General features: G+C 50.8%; 1 protein-coding gene across 1 annotated transcript in view; it reads left to right on the forward strand.

Annotated features, from left to right (window-relative positions):
- The window catches only part of LOC146829906 (uncharacterized), a 142,052-nt gene extending 130,308 nt beyond the window's left edge, over positions 1–11,744 (forward strand). The window contains exon 5 of the mRNA XM_085603984.1: positions 9,260–11,744. Coding sequence (XP_085460110.1) covers positions 9,260–9,336 — 77 coding nt within the window. The 3' untranslated portion in view covers positions 9,337–11,744. The remainder of the gene's footprint in view (positions 1–9,259) is intronic.
- The last annotated feature ends 3,290 nt before the right edge of the window (positions 11,745–15,034 follow it).

Consider the following 15,034-nt stretch of genomic DNA (forward strand, 5'->3'; position numbering starts at 1 on the left):
ATAGCCTCAGCTCCACAAAATGGATGCTGCCACCACAGACACAAGTCTGCCCTCCTGCTGCTGGGAGTCCTTCCAGCTTGGGAGACGTGGACAAAGGGTTTCCTGCCAGGGGAGGTGCATGCACCAACCCAGACAGGATTTTGTGTATTGGTCAGGTAGGGCTTGAAAGAAACCAGACATGCCTGAGGCTCACAAGGAGCCTCGGTGCATATGCCAGTTCAAACCGGTCCTGGGGCACACCAGTCCCGGGCCTGGGGCGAGCTGGACAAAGGATTGGGGGTGTAACCACCCCCTTTCCTGGTCCCACCCTTAGGGAGGGACCTAGCAGGTAGTCCGGCCCCTAGAATCCGCTTAAAGGTAGGAGCTGTGTCCTAAGACTTCAGACATCCTGGAATCAACTTAACTACAAGAAGAAGACGGGAACTTCGACGCTCTGCCGCACAGAGGACTGAAGCCAATCTCCCCTGTGGTCAGGGAGTGACCACCTTGCTAACGCAAGCACCATCCAGCGAATCAACGTCTGCTTTGCCGCCGCCTCCCGCCGGAGCCCGAGCCCAGAGACTGACAAGACCTGGACCTCCAGACCTCTCACCGCCCGATCCACAGTCCCTGCAAAGAAGAGACCCGTGGAGGCACCGAGACACGTGGAGCCAGCCATCTTGAAACGACCACGACAAGCTGACCAGTGCAACAACCGAGGCTCCCTCCAAGTTGTGCTTTGGGTCCTGAGAAGCCCAACACCGGAGCAGCATCTGCACCAAAGGTGAGCCCTCCAGCATCTCCACGATCTGCGTGGGGCCCCTCTGCATTTTGCCACTCGACGCGCCTAACCGGTTGCTGGCCCGTTGGCTAGTGGCCATCTTGGCGACGAACTTCAAGAACTACACCGCTGGTCTGGTTGCTCCAGATTGGCCCTTGCTCCCTTCCAAAGGAGCAGTCCCTCTGACCTTGCTGGTCAGAACCATCAGCTTATTTTGTTTTCCACAACAATTGCTTTTGCCAAGGCTTGTTTCCTTCGATCAAGTCGCCGACACCGCCGACAGTGAGAGCCTGCGTGGGACAGCTCGTGAACCGACTCCTGGACGTCGTCGACCTTCAGGGACCACGTGGCTGCAGAGACACGCTACACCTTTCTTCCTGTTTGCACCCGACATCTCCTGGTACCCACCTGGTGCCACGCTGGTCACTGGCTAGTGACTGTGAACACTGTCCCCTCTGCTTACAGGTCTTCTACAACTTCGATCCACTCTTGGATCCACCGCATCTCTTCCGGACCGACCGCCTGCAGCATCTTTGTCGTCAGGCTCCATTGAACAGATAGAAGAAACCCGACGCATTTTGAGACCTATGCACCCGCTTCCTGTGGGTAAGGTAAAGCTGGCACTCCGGTGCCCAAGTGTAGAGTATCATCTCTAGTGTCTGTGTTTCCAATCTTGAGTTCATAGTCCATCCGGAAGATCCTTTTTGCAGTAACTTTGTAACTTTTACGCATCCATTGAAAACCTATGGGAGCTCGCGTGTGACTATTTGCTCTGCACACGCAACCCGTGGACCTCCTGGTTACTAACTAAAGTTAGCTCCTTGTAGGCCCAGCGATTCTAGAGGCCCTAGGCCTTTTCCCTTTTCTGTTCGTGGTGCTTATACCACTATTTTAGTATATGGTTTGAGTGGCCACCAGGGCCTATCCATATAAAGTGCAACTTCTGTGTATTCTACTGTAATCTTGTTTAACGATTTGTGCTCCTGTGCTCATAAAGAGTCTAGGGGATACTTTGAGAAATAAAGACATATATATTTTGAATATATGTCTGTGTGGTGTCCTTTCATTGGTATAAAAGGGGGTTACATTTGGTAAAACAGCCTGCTTAACACGTTTCACGAGTTTAGCCTCAAAGACTGCTTAGCCTACGCTACCACTAGGGCAGCTAGTCCGAAAAGGTTGACTTACAACCACACCCTAAGGGTTGCTTGGCATGGTACAAGGTGGTCACTTTAACTAGTGAACAGCATATACCAGGCCAACTTCTCACAATACACTCCAACCATTATATCATAGGATACCTGCAAGAGATACCTTTACATACATTTAAACCATTATACCATAGAATACCTATATGAAATGCATTTACATTAGGGTTAGGCGACATATTTTGTTCCACTCTCAAAATTGGTGAATTTCGTTCTTTCCGGGGGTAGTTTTTAACATGGAATTTAGCTGAGGGAAACTCTGTGAATTCTGCCCTCCCCTAATTTACATGCCCTGACACAAAGACCTAGTGGGGATCTAGCTGGGATTCAAGGAATTGAGTTTTACATATTTGCAATAAGCATTTTTACATCACACACATTTACCATTGGAGGAACAGGGAATTGATTCAGCCAGAATCACAAAGTATTTGAGCTAAAACTGGGATCGGATCATATGTTTCCAGGTCTCAATGTCAGAAAGCTAGCCACAAGATCACATTTCCTCCCCTTAGACACTTTAGGATCACCGTACCTTACACTGGGATCCTTTCATAAGTACTGAAACCATGTCACCAGTTAAGCATTGACAAGGTGCCCTTGCAGATGTCAGCAGAGATCTGTGAAAAGTGGGATAAAACATACAATGATAGGGAAAACCAGCATCTACGGTTACAGGTTGTACTGCATTCAAGGTTTAAAGTAACTAGCACTCTAATTCTGTAGCATATTATAACATACAGGATTAGACATTTATGTTTGTGATAAACCACACCTCATACCAAGCCTAGTGATCTAGAGTTGATTTAATCTTGGCATCTGTATAGTTTTTAAACATTTCTTTAAACTTCAGTAAAGATCCTTTTACTTCGCTATGAACTTTCTGTGACTGTGTCAGTACATTTTTGTTCCTAGTTCTGGTTTTGCTGATGACATTGGGAACTGGACGTTTGAAGAATTTCTAACATTGTTGTCAGATAACATAGCCAAGGACAATTTCAACATAAATTATCTTGAAGACCATAAATAACAGAGCTCTAAACACGCCTGAACTTGATGCCAGACCAAATGGAATCCGCTTAATAAAATGTGGGAGTCTACTGTGCCTTGTCCAATAAAGGCAGCACTTCCCGTTAGTTCAGTGAGAGCTTCCAATCCACCCAGATATTCAAGCCCCTCAGGTCCACACACATCCTGTTGGAGTCATCGGTTTGAACTATACTATGGAAGAAAGCTACTCCGATGCTTCTATCGGTTCAATCACTCCTATTTTGCCCCACTGGCCAATTTTAACCTTCAGATATTTAATATAAAAGGTTCATTCTTGACCTCAAGTGTTTCCTCAACACAATCTGGAGAAATCTGTCAAGATTCCTAATTAAATTGTGATACACAGGGATAATGTTCATCTACATGTCCTAACTCTGACCCCCAGTCGGACTAGAATGATCTGCCTTTGGGTTGCAGTCAATCCCAGACCCTACATGTAATTGGCAGACCTATACCTCCTACCCGAGTGTTCCCTGTTTTGATGTATATCCTGTATATTAATCAGTAGGATTGGAGCTCTAGAAAGTATATAGGTTCTCTTTTCAAATCTCATCAGTGCATTGGTTCCTGTCTCATTGTCATTCCTAATTAATCGATTCAGTCTTACTTATTTAAATTGTACTTATATATCCTGCCCCCTTTTTGAGAGAAAGAGAATTGCTAATATCTTTCCATCTTTTATTTCATCTCAACAAAAATATTATTTTCACATAGGTTACTGTAATACACTAGATTTACAGACAGATCAGCCATCTTTTCCACATTACAATATTTATAAATGACGCCTCTACCATTCTATTGTTAGAAGAGGAATAGTCTTCCCGGCATCACATTCACTCACACAATATCAGGGAAATCTCGGTGGAGGAGGGGAGACACAGTCATGTGACTTTCCCATTTTAGTGCATCACAATGACAGATCTTATCTAATATCCGCCTCCTTCTTCTAGATACTTTTCTAAAACTATTATCGATTTTATACACAATATTTCGGCTCATCAATTAACACCTTCATCATATATAGAAATCTCAGCTGTGGTATGGATCTTGGCTTGTATTTGTGAACAGCGCAGTATGGATGCTGGCGTGCATTTGGTAACAGCGCAGCATGGATCTTGGCGTGTGTTTGGTAACAGCGCAGTATGGATGCTGCTGTGTGTTTGGTTACAGCGCAGTATGGATGCTGCTGTGTATTTGGTGACAGCGCAGTGTGGATGCTGCTGTGTATTTGGTGACAGCGCAGTATGGATGCTGGCGTGTATTTGGTAACAGCGCAGTCGGGATGCTGCTGTGTATTTGGTGACAGCGCAGTATGGATGCTGGCGTGTATTTGGTAACAGCGCAGTATGGATGCTGGCGTGTATTTGGTAACAGCGCAGTATGGATACTGGCGTGTATTTGGTGACAGTGTAGTATGGATACTGGCGTGTATTTGGTAACAGCGCAGTATGGATGCTGCTGTGTATTTGGTGACAGTGTAGTATGGATACTGGCGAGTATTTGGTAACAGCGCTTTATGGATGCTGCTGTGTATTTGGTGACAGTGCAGTATGGATGCTGCTGTGTATTTGGTGACAGCGCAGTATGGATGCTGGCGTGTATTTGGTAACAGCGCAGTATGGATGCTGCTGTGTATTTGGTAACAGCGCAGTATGGATGCCGGCGTGTATTTGGTTACAGCGCAGTATGGATGCTGGCGTGTATTTCTGACAGCGCAGTATGGATGCTGCTGTGTATTTGGTAAAAGCGCAGCATGGATCTTGGCGTGTGTTTGGTAACAGCGCAGTATGGATGCTGCTGTGTATTTGGTGACAGCGCAGTATGGATGCTGCTGTGTACTGCTGTGTATTTGGTGACAGCGCAGTATGGATGCTGCTGTGTATTTGGTGACAGCGCAGTGTAGATGCTGGTGTGTGTTTGGTAACAGCGCAGTATGGATGCTGCTGTGTATTTGGTGACAGCGCAGTATGGATGCTGCTTTGTATTTGGTGACAGTGTAGTATGGATGCTGGCGTGTATTTGGTAACAGTGCTGTATGGATGCTGCTGTGTATTTGGTGACAGCGCAGTATGGATGCCAGCGTGTATTTGGTTACAGCGCAGTATGGCTGCTGGCATGTATTTCTGACAGCGCAGTATGGATGCTGCTGTGTATTTGGTGACAGCACAGCATGGATCTTGGTGTGTGTTTGGTGACAGCGCAGTATGGATGCTTCTGTGTATTTGGTGACAGCGCAATATGGATGCTGCTGTGTACTGCTGTGTATTTGGTGACAGCGCAGTATGGATGCTGCTGTGTATTTGGTGACAGCGCAGTGTGGATTCTGGTGTGTGTTTGGTAACAGCGCAGTATGGATGCTGCTGTGTATTTGGTGACAGCGCAGTATGGATGCTGCTGTGTATTTGGTGACAGTGTAGTATGGATACTGGCGTGTATTTGCGAACAGCGCTGTATGGATACTGCTGTGTATTTGGTGACAGCGCAGTATGGATGCTGGAGTGTATTTGGTAACAGCGCTGTATGGATGCTGCTGTGTATTTGGTGACAGTGCAGTATGGATGCTGCTGTGTATTTGGTGACAGCGCAGTATGGATGCTGGCGTGTATTTGGTAACAGCGCTGTATGGATGCTGCTGTGTATTTGGTGACAGCGCAGTATGGATGCTGCTGTGTATTTGGTAACAGTGTAGTATGGATGCTGCTGTGTATTTGGTGACAGCGCAGTATGGATGCTGCTGTGTACTGCTGTGTATTTGGTGACAGCGCAGTATGGATGCTGCTGTGTATTTGGTGACAGCGCAGTGTAGATGCTGGTGTGTGTTTGGTAACAGCGCAGTATGGATGCTGCTGTGTATTTGGTGACAGCGCAGTATGGATGCTGCTTTGTATTTGGTGACAGTGTAGTATGGATGCTGGCGTGTATTTGGTAACAGTGCTGTATGGATGCTGCTGTGTATTTTGTGACAGCGCAGTATGGATGCCAGCGTGTATTTGGTTACAGCGCAGTATGGCTGCTGGCATGTATTTCTGACAGCGCAGTATGGATGCTGCTGTGTATTTGGTGACAGCACAGCATGGATCTTGGTGTGTGTTTGGTAACAGCGCAGTATGGATGCTTCTGTGTATTTGGTGACAGCGCAATATGGATGCTGCTGTGTACTGCTGTGTATTTGGTGACAGCGCTGTATGGATGCTGCTGTGTATTTGGTGACAGCGCAGTGTGGATTCTGGTGTGTGTTTGGTAACAGCGCAGTATGGATGCTGCTGTGTATTTGGTGACAGCGCAGTATGGATGCTGCTGTGTATTTGGTGACAGTGTAGTATGGATACTGGCGTGTATTTGCGAACAGCGCTGTATGGATACTGCTGTGTATTTGGTGACAGCGCAGTATGGATGCTGGAGTGTATTTGGTAACAGCGCTGTATGGATGCTGCTGTGTATTTGGTGACAGCGCAGTATGGATGCTGCTGTGTATTTGGTGACAGCGCAGTATGGATGCTGGCGTGTATTTGGTAACAGCGCTGTATGGATGCTGCTGTGTATTTGGTGACAGCGCAGTATGGATGCTGCTGTGTATTTGGTAACAGTGTAGTATGGATGCTGCTGTGTATTTGGTGACAGCGCAGTATGGATGCTGCTGTGTATTTGGTTACAGCGCAGTATGGTTGCTGGCGTGTATTTCTGACAGCGCAGTGTGGATGCTGCTGTGTATTTGGTGACAGCGCAGTATGGATGCTGCTGTGTATTTGGTGACAGCGCAGTATGGATGCCGGCGTGTATTTGGTTACAGCGCAGTATGGTTGCTGGCGTGTATTTCTGACAGCGCAGTGTGGATGCTGCTGTGTATTTGGTGACAGCGCAGTATGGATGCCGCTGTGTATTTGGTGACAGCGCAGTATGGATGCTGGCGTGTATTTAGTAACAGCGCAGTGTGGATGCTGCTGTGTTTTTCGTGACAGCGCAGTATGGATGCTGCTGTGTATTTGGTGACAGCGCAGTATGGAAGCTGGCGTGTATTTGGTAACAGCGCAGTGTGGATGCTGCTGTGTATTTGGTGACGGCGCAGTATGGATGCTGCTGTATATTTGGTGAGAGCGCAGTATGGATGCTGGCTTGTATTTGGTAACAGCGCAGTGTGGATGCTGCTGTGTATTTGGTGACAGCGCAGTATGGATGCTGCTGTGTATTTGGTGACAGTGCAGTATGGATGCTGCTGTGTATTTGGTGACAGCGCAGTATGGATGCTGCTGCGTATTTGGTAACAGCGTAGTATGGATGCCGGCGTGTATTTGGTAACAGCGCAGTGTGGATGCTGCTGTGTATTTGGTGACAGCGCAGTGTGGATGCTGGTGTGTGTTTGGTAACAGCGCAGTATGAATGCTGCTGTGTATTTGGTAACAGGGCAGTATGGATACTGCTGTGTATTTGGTGACAGCACAGTATGGATGCTGCTGTGTATTTGGTGACAGCGCAGTATGGATGCTGGCTTGTATTTGGTGACAGCACAGTATGGATGCCGGCATGTATTTGGTGACAGCGAGGTATGGATGCCGGCGCGTATTTGGTAACAGCGCAGTGTGGATGCTAGCGTGTATTTGGTGACAGCGCAATATGGATGCCAGCATGTCTTTGGTAACAGCGCAGTATGGATGCCGGCGCGTATTTGGTAACAGTGCAGTGTGGATGGTAGCGTGTATTTGGTGACAGCGCAGTGTGGATGCTACTGTGTATTTGGTGACAGCGCATTGTGGATGATGGCGCGTATTTGGTGACAGCGCAGTATGGATGCTGGCGTGTATTTGGTGACAGCGCAGTGTGGATGCTGCTGTGTATTTGGTGACAGCGCAGTATGGATGCTGGAGTGTATTTGGTAACAGCGCAGTGTGGATGCTGCTGTGTATTTGGTGACAGCGCAGTATGGATGCTGCTGTGTATTTGGTGTCAGCGCAGTATGGATGCTGCTGTGTATTTGGTGACAGCGCAGTGTGGATGCCGGCGTGTATTTGGTAACAGTGCAGTATGGATGCTGCTGTGTATCTGGTGACAGCGCAGTATGGATGCTGGCGTGTATTTGGTGAGAGCGCAGTATGGATGCTGCTGTGTATTTGGTGACAGCGCAGTGCGGATGCTGCTGTATATTTGGTGACAGCGCAGTATGGATGCTGGCGTGTATTTGGTGACAGCGCAGTGTGGATGCTAGTGTGTATTTGGTGACAGCGCAGTATGGATGCTGGCGTGTATTTGGTAACAGCGCAGTGTGGATGCTGGCGTGTATTTGGTGACAGCACAGTATGGATGCTGGCGTGTATTTGGTGACAGCGCAGTATGGATGCTTGCGTGTATTTGGTGACAGCGCAGAATGGATGCTGGCGTGTATTTGGTAACAGCGCAGTATGGATGCTGGCGTGTATTTGGTGACAGCGCAGTATGGATGCTGGCGTGTATATGGTGACAGCGCAGTATGGATGCTGGCGTGTATTTGGTAACAGCGCAGTATGGATGCTGGTGTGTGTTTGGTGACAGCGCAGTGTGGATGCTGCTGTGTGTTTGTTGACAGCGCAGTATGGATGCCGACGTGTATTGGGTAACAGCGCAGTATGGATGCTGGCGTGTATTTGGTGACAGCGCAGTATGGATGCTGCTGTGTATTTGGTGACAGCGCAGTATGGATGCTGCTGTGTATTTGGTAACAGCGCTGTATGGATGCTGCTGTGTGTTTGGTAACAGAGCTGTATGGATGCTGGCGTGTATTTGGTGACAGCGCAGTATGGATGCCGGCGTGTATTTGGTGACAGCGCAGTGTGGATGCCGGCGTGTATTTGGTGACAGCGCAGTGTGGATGCCTGCGTATATTTGGTGACAGCGCAGTGTGGATGCCGGCGTGGATTTGGTGACAGCGCAGTGTGGATGCTGGCGTGTATTTGGTGACAGCGCAGTGTGGATGCTGGCGTGTATTTGGTAACAGTGCAGTGTGGATGCTGCTGTGTATTTGGTAACAGTGCAGTGTGGATGCTGCTGTGTATTTGGTAACAGTGCATTGTGGATGCCGGCGTGTATTTGGTAACAACGCAGTATGGCTTCTGTCGTGTGTTTATTCTACTGAAGCGTGCAGGGTGTGCGGTGACTGGTCTCATGTGATGGTATTTTGTGAGGCAGAATCCCGGCCCCTCCCAGCCTCATCCCTGTCTTCCTCGGCACATGCTGTCCGCTCCCCTCTGACACGTCCCTGTTTTTCTTTCCACAGATTGCTCTGGTCGGACGGACATCGAGGCGGACGTCGTGCTCTTAGTCGTTGATTTTTTCTTTGCATTTGCATCCTAGGTTGGGGGCCCGATCCCGACGCTGCAGGTTCGGCGCGGGCGCTGCGGGGGGCCGGGGTGGAGGTCTTTGCTGTTGGTTCGAGGAGTGGGAACACACGAGGAGGGATGAGCTGGAAGCCCTCGCCAGCCCCCCGGCTGCGGCCCACGTGTTCCTAGGGGAGAAGTCTAAAGACCTCCGGGGCATCCCGCCAGCGCTGACAGAGTCCGTCTGCCTCCGGGTTCAGCACAAGATGAAAACCATAAAACACAACCTGCTGGTGTCCAAAGAAGAGGCTCGGGCAGGAGAACCTTAAGCCACAGAAGCCTCCCTGGCCCTGTCTGTCACTCCCCCCACACCGGAAATCCCCCCTCGGACTTCCGGCGGTGAGGAAAGGAGACAGATGGGGGCCAGAAAACACAATAAAAGGCAGTTGTCTCTCATCGCCCTGCATTTAGGGAACAATGTGTGTGTGCGTGCCTGTGTTTTAAAGGGGGTTTTAGAGTCTATTTAAAATCTCAGGGAGAGTGGAGAACTTTAAAGCGTTTAGGATTAGAATTTAGGACGGAAATCTATTTAAAACTAAACTTATTTTCTAGAAGAGAGATTTGTCGCTCCCCTTCACCTCATGTCTCATTGCAGCTGAAACATGAGATGCGACTGAATATTCTGGGCCCCATTTCCACACCTTTGACGCACGGCAGCTGCAGTACTGTGCGTCAAAAGAAAGGGGCAGGAAGTCGCCGTGAGGGTGCAGTCCTGTCCTTCTCCCCTGCACCAGCGCACAAACTGCAGCCGTGCGTCAACGCAGGCACCCTTGCGCCGTGATGGTGCATTCCTGTCCTTCTCCCCCGAGCCAGCACACAAACAGCAGCCGTGCGCCAATGCAGACACCCTTCGCTGTGATGGTGCATTCCTGTCCTTCTCCCCTGGGCCAGCGCATAAACAGCAGCCGTGTGCCAACGCAGACACCCTTGCGCCGTGATGGTGCAGTCCTGTCCTTCTCCCCTGCGCCAGCGTACAAAGAACAGCCGGGCACCAACGCAGACAACCTTGCGCCGTGATGGTGCATTCCTGTCCTTCTCCCCTGCACCAGCGCACAAAGAAGTGCCAGGCACCAACGCAGGCACCCTTGCGCCGTGATGGTGCATTCCTGTCCTTCTCCCCTGCACCAGCGCACAAAGAAGAGCCGGGCACCAACACAGGCACCCTTGCGCCGTGATGGTGCAGTCCTGTCCTTCTCCCCTGCGCCAGCGCACAAACAGCAGCCGTGCACCAACGCAGACACCCTTGCGCCATGATGGTGCAGTCCTGTCCTTCTCCCCTGCACCAGCACACAAACAGCAGCCGTGCGCCAACGCAGGCACCCTTGCGCCGTGATGGTGCATTCCTGTCCTTCTCATCTGTTCCAGCGCACAAACAGCATCTGTGCGCCAACGCAGGCACCCTTGCGCCGTGATGGTGCATTCCTGTCCTTCTCCTCTGCGCCAGCGCACAAAGAGCAGCCGTGCGCCAACGCAGACACCCTTGTGCCGTGATGGTGCATTCCTGTCCTTCTCCCCTGCGCCAGCGCACAAACAGCAGCCGTGCACCAACGCAGACACCCTTGCGCCATGATGGTGCAGTCCTGTCCTTCTCCCCTGCACCAGCGCACAAACAGCAGCCGTGCGCCAATGCAGGCACCCTTGCACCGTGATGGTGCTTTCCTGTCCTTCTCACCTGTGCCAGCGCACAAAAAGCAGCAGTGCGCCAACGCAGGCACCCTTGCGCCGTGATGGTGCATTCCTGTCCTTCTCCCTGTGCCAGCGCACAAACAGCAGCCATGCGCCAACGCAGACACCTTTGCGCCGTGATGGTGCATTCTTGTCCTTCTCCCCTGCGCCAGCGCACAAACAGCAGCCGTACGCCAACGCAGACACCCTTGCGCCGTGATGGTGCATTCCTGTCCTTCTCCCCTGTGCCAGCGCACAAACAGCAGCCGTGCGCCAACGCAGGCACCCTTGCGCCGTGATGGTGCATTTCTGTCCTTCTACCCTGCGCCAGCACACAAACAGCAGCCGTGCGCCAACGCAGACACCCTTGCGCCGTGATGGTGCATTCCTGTCCTTCTCCCCTGCGCCAGCACACAAACAGCAGCCGTGCACCAACGCAGGCACCCTTGCGCCGTGATGGTGCATTCTTGTCCTTCTCCCCTGCGCCAGCGCACAAACAGCAGCCGTACGCCAACGCAGGCACCCTTGCGTCATGTTGCAAGGGTGCCTGCGTTGTGGGTTGATTGTTTTTGTGCTGGAAGGGGCACCGTCCTGCACAACAACAATCATTAATGACATTTTCCTCTTTCTGTGTGTGCTGCAGAAGGCAGCCCTCATAGAAAGAGAAAACAAGCATTTGCAATGCAATAGGTCTCGCATTTGTAAGAGTTTGAGCTATTGGCATTGTAAAATTACAATGCCTTTTATTTATGTTTTGGTTTTAAAACAAATAAAAGGCATTGTCATTTACAATGTCAGTAGCATAAACTCGCATAAAAGCAGTGTGTGGAGTGCAGCAGTGTTCGACGTGCAGCAGTGTGAGGCGTGCAGCAGTGTGAGGCGTGCAGCAGTGTGCGACATGCAGCAGTGTGCGGCGTGCAGCAGTGTGCGGTGTGCAGCAGTGTGCGGCGTGCAGCAGTGTTTCGTGTAGCAGTGTGAGGCATGCAGCACTGTGACGTGCAGCAGCGTGCAGCAGTGTGCGGCGTGCAGCAGTGTGCTGCGTGCAGCAGTGTGCAGCATGCAGCAGTGTTTCGTGCAGCAGTGTGAGGCATACAGCACTGTGGCATGCAGCAGTGTGCGGCGTGCAGCAGTGGGCTGCGTGCAGCAGTGTCGTGCAGCATGCAGCAGTGAGTAATGCAGCAGTGTGCAGCAGTGTGTGGCATGCAGCAGTGTGCCGGTTGCATCAGTGTGTGCCGTGCAGCAGTGTGTGGCGTGCAGCAATGTTTCGTGTAGCAGTGTGTGGCGTGCAGCAGTGTGCGGCGTGCAGCAGTGTGCGGCATGCAGCAGTGTGTGGCAGTGTGTGGCGTGCAGCAGTGGGAGGCGTGCAGCAGTGTGAGGCGTGCAGCAGTGTGAGGCGTGCAGCAGTGTGAGGCGTGCAGCAGTGTGAGGCGTGCAGCAGTGTGAGGCGTGCAGCAGTGTGTGGCGTGCAGCAGTGTGTGGCGTGCAGCAGTGTGTGGCGTGCAGCAGTGTGAGGCGTGCAGCAGAGACACGTGGAGGATGAGGAGAGACGTGGAGTGTGAGGAGAGACACGTGTGGAGGGTGAGGAGAGACACATGTGGAGCGTGAGGAGGAGACACATGTGGAGCGTGAGGAGGAGACACCTGTGGAGGGTGAGGAGGAGACACATGTGGAGGGTGAGGAGGAGACACATGTGGAGGGTGAGGAGACACATGTGGAGGGTGAGGAGAGACACGTGTGAAGGGTGAGGAGAGACACGTGTGGAGGTTGAGGAGAGACGTGGAGGGTGAGGAGAGACGTGGAGGGTGAGGAGAGACACGTGTGGAGGGTGAGGAGAGACACGTGGAGGGTGAGGAGAGACGTGGAGGGTGAGGAGAGACACGTGGAGGGTGAGGAGAGACACGTGGAGGGTGAGGAGAGACACGTGGAGGGTGAGGAGAGACACGTGGAGGGTGAGGAGAGACACGTGTGGAGGTTGAGGTGGAGGGTGAGGAGAGAGACGTGTAGAGGGTGAGGAGAGACGTGTGGAGGGTGAGGAGAGACGTGTGGAGGGTGAGGAGAGACGTGTGGAGGGTGAGGAGAGACGTGTGGAGGGTGAGCAGAGACACGTGTGGAGGGTGAGCAGAGACACGTGTGGAGGGTGAGCAGAGACACGTGTGGAGGGTGAGGAGAGACACGTGTGGAGGGTGAGGAGAGACATGTGGAGGGTGAGGAGAGACACGTGTGGAGGGTGAGGAGAGACACGTGTGGAGGGTGAGGAGAGACACGTGTGGAGGGTGAGGAGAGACACGTGTGGAGGGTGAGGAGACACACGTGGAGGGTGAGGAGAGACACGTGGAGGGTGAGGAGAGACACGTCATGCAAGGTTGACGTCCTTGGTTCAGCAAGAGCTTTATAAATAGTCCCCTTAGGAGGCAGAAAGGGACTAGGTGTGATAATCAAGAGATGTGGTCTAAAGCTAAATGTCCAGAGCTTGAGTTCGAATCCTAGCTTGCCCTACCCAAACCAAAGATTGATCTTGGGCAAATTGGTAAACATCCACCATCTGTACTGCGGTTGCACTTTTGGCAGAATGTGCTATACAGACTAAAGGAATCCTCTATTTAAGCCACCCAAATATTCAATAGTGCTGACCAGTGGAGGGGACATATGGTTGTGAAACTGTTTGAAATGCATATCACAGGAGCGGGGGGGGGGGGGGGACGGGGAGGGGGTCAGTCACAGATGCAGTGCAATTCACATCTCTGGCAGCATTCAAGCTTCAGGGGGGAGGGGGCAGGTGGTAAAGCATGCAGATCCGGAACATTTTAAGCAGCAGAGACTAAAGCCCTTTGCGTTTCGGATCTGCGAGTATGTAGGTCGTAGCTTGTGTTAGTGTACACCACAGATCCCCCAAAGGCGTGCATAGTGTGCAAACATTTTACAAGAAAATATGCAAATACTACTTTTCAGCTAAGATGATCTACGGTAGTGAAAGCCGGCAGGCAAATGGCACGGAAGAAGCAGGCATGGACAGCCAGCTGGTATTGCTGTCGAGCCCCAAGCTCCCTGAGGCGCGCTACAGATCTAAGTAGCCGAAATACAGCTACCAGCCCCATGCACAGCCCCCTGCCACCGCCCCCCAGTCACAAGTTCCAACAACGCTAAATGACGAAGTAGGGGTGGGTGGTAATAGAAAGGAAGGGAGAGGGGGGCTTTCTCCCGATAATGAATGTTGAAGTGGGAGCAACACAGCTAACAATTCTTGGGCCAAAAATCCCACAAGATATATTTTAGAGACTGAACAAAATCCTTCACATGTGATGCCTAGAGGGAGGTCTTTCCAGGAGGGGTAGTAACAATTGCAACACCCAGAGGTCATGCAAGGCAGAAAGGGGGAGACACTTTAGAATCTGTTGTTTAAGGACAGCCCCTCACTGACGCAAGAAAAAGCTTTTCCATGGAAGTGAACACGGGCGTGTCAACAGTGAATAAAGCGTGAGAATATATATATATATTTTTAAAACAACCATTTACTAAAAATTAAGGTCAAATCGAGCAAAAAGACCGAGGTTGCCCTAAACTTGTAGATAACGGAGTCTGTAGGGAAAATAAACGGAGGCTGAGGCGCTTTTGTGCCCTATTATATTTGCAGGATTATATATTCTAATGCCAAGAAGTAGAAACCGAGCTGCACGTGGCCTCATGTCACACAAGTCTCTTCCAGACAGTCCTGGGACTTGGTATACCATGGTTCTCAGCGTTCATGTAACTACATGACCATACCTCCACATGCAAAAACAAAACGACATGTCCCAGAAAGCAAAGTGCTTCTAGCCTAAAACCAGGAATGGCTGCACAAGCGTGTCACACATGGCACGAGTATACCTGGCAGCTGCGTGGGAGGAGCCAGTGGTAAACATGAATTAGTTAGTTTGTCCAGCATGTAACACAGGACCTTGTCCGTAATTGTTTGAGACATGTCGATAAACCTTATGGGTAAATCTGGGTTTCTTTAGTGCTAACAAGAAGTT

This window comes from Triturus cristatus, chromosome 5_1 (genome assembly GCF_964204655.1).
Source record: "Triturus cristatus chromosome 5_1, aTriCri1.1, whole genome shotgun sequence".
NCBI lineage: Eukaryota > Metazoa > Chordata > Amphibia > Caudata > Salamandridae > Triturus > Triturus cristatus.